At 35.5% G+C, this 2,357-nt stretch overlaps 1 protein-coding gene across 1 annotated transcript; it reads left to right on the top strand.

The window, feature by feature from the left end:
- The first annotated feature begins 770 nt into the window (after window positions 1–770).
- On the top strand, window positions 771–1,742 carry LOC128636513 (3-galactosyl-N-acetylglucosaminide 4-alpha-L-fucosyltransferase FUT3-like). Its single transcript, XM_053689516.1, has one exon. The coding sequence runs from the start codon at window positions 771–773 to the stop codon at window positions 1,740–1,742; it is 972 nt and encodes a 323-aa protein (XP_053545491.1).
- The last annotated feature ends 615 nt before the right edge of the window (window positions 1,743–2,357 follow it).

A 2,357-nucleotide genomic window follows, 5' to 3' on the forward strand; every position in this document is an offset into this window, starting at 1 on the left:
CCTCTCCCTCTGCATCCAAACATCTGCGGGTATAATAGGTGGCAAGTGACGGGCCCCAAGCACCACCATCATCATCTGGGAGTCTCCGTAGGTAAGGTTGTGGAAGGATGATTAAACTCTTGAAATTTGGTGAGAAGAGCACCTATTTCTTTCAGTAGAAAAGTATTCTCCATATTAGGCATATCTGTTGTTGCTGAAATACTGTAAATCAATATTGAACTCGAAAGTATCACGGTACTTCATAACCCAGAGCTCTGGGGGGGATTCAGTGCAGCAGCCTTAGCCACGCAGAGCTTCACTAGAGGTAACTTTCGGAACCTGAGCAATGGCAGCTTTGTGTGGCGTTCCTAAAGAGTATAGGCCAGGGTCACATTCGAGATATCCGCTGTCACAGCCTGAAAAAAGTAGAAACAAGTTTCCAGCTTCCAGATGTGTAGATTACACTGCAATAGAGTCAATATTTTATAATAAATATCCTATAACAATTGTGGTGTAGACTGTCACTTTAACTTGCAGTAAGCAGGCTGCTATATAACTATTATCTCATTCAATTTGTTCATAGTGTATGGGCGCTTTTATTTTATACTAATTATACCTTCTTTTTTTTTTTTTACAGATTAAATATGAAAGTGAAAAACATCCAGATGCATCATTTAATTGCTTTCTCTTGTATATTTACGTTCCTATTTTTAATCTCTTTTATTGGGAATAGAAATCATATATTACAACTTATGTTTACAAACAAAACAACACATGCAACTAAAGAAACAATGAAACCAAAAAGTGCCAATCTCTCTGTATGCCAACAGAATTCTGGGAAAGAACTCCTTATCTTGGTTTGGGTGTGGCCTTTCAATCAACCTTTCCCATTAGACAGATGTCAGAAGGACTTCAATATTACTGGATGCAAATTTACAGCAGACAGGGGTCTGTATGATATTTCTGATGCTGTGATTATGCATTATGCTGAAATAATAGGTAGCAGAAGTTCTTTACCCCAAAAACCAAGACATCGGTTTCAACATTGGGTGTGGTTCAACGTGGAACCTCCATTTATTGCTACAAAATTGCATGATCTTGACAATCTGTTTAACATGACCATGACATTTCGTAAAGATTCTGATATCTTTGTTCCCTACGGTCGTATGCAAATATTGAAGGAGATTCAAAATTTCACAATTCCTCCCAAGTCCAAACTAGTGTCTTGGGCTGTAAGTAAATGGTACCCAGGTGTCCCTCGTATTGCATATTATGAGGAACTTAAGAAATATATCCAAATTGATATTTACGGGAAGGGGAACAAACCACTCAGCAGTGCAAATTTCACAAAAACTATCTCTCAGTATAAATTTTACTTGGCCTTTGAAAACTCAATTTATACGGACTATATCACTGAGAAAATATGGTCCAATGCATTTGACTCATGGGCTGTGCCTGTTGTGCTAGGGACTCCTCGCAAGAATTATGAGCAATTTATACCTGGTGACGCATTTATTCATGTGAATGACTTCTCAAGCCATAAGGAACTGGCTGATTACCTATTAATGTTGGATAAAGATGATGATAAATATAAGAAATATTTTAACTGGAGATCCTATTACAAGCCTATATTGCATACTGGATGGCCTATATTACATAATGGATGGCCATATTATTATTGCACAGCCTGTAGAGTATTAAAGAATGCTCCAGAATATCAAGTTATTTCTAGTATAGAAAAGTGGTTTTTGGAGCAGTCATAGTATGTTATAATTAAAGAGTAGTACCATAACATTAAAAATGAATTATATATATATATATATATATATATATATATATATATATATATATATATATATATATATATATATATATATATATATATATATATATATATATATATATAAAATTTGGTGTTTTAGCACACCTTACAAAAAGTTTATATACACATCTTTGGGAGTGCCAATATGACCCAGTAATTACACAAACAAAAAGGTATTGGCGCACATCCATTTTCAAAAGCACAACATATTTTTTGAACTGCTGCAAAACATTGCCTGCAAACAACATAAAGAGACAAATATTCTTTTTAAATAAAATTGGGAACTTAGTCACACAATATGGTCATATTTTGCTTAGCCAGTCACCACTTACAAGGTGCTCCAATTAGACTGGTCCTAACACTACAGTCCTTTTGCCACAGAGGGCTGAATCATTCCTGCTTTTACTCTTCATAACAGAATGAGACTCCCTGGCTTAATATTCACAACTTTATTAAACTGTCATGAGCACACCTGAGCTTGGGTGGGGTGCTTAAACCAATATGACCCAGTAATTACACAAACAAAAAGGTATTGGCGCACATCCATTTTCAAAAG

The sequence above is a fragment of the Bombina bombina genome, chromosome 7 (assembly GCF_027579735.1).
Source record: "Bombina bombina isolate aBomBom1 chromosome 7, aBomBom1.pri, whole genome shotgun sequence".
NCBI classification, from domain to species: Eukaryota; Metazoa; Chordata; class Amphibia; order Anura; family Bombinatoridae; genus Bombina; species Bombina bombina.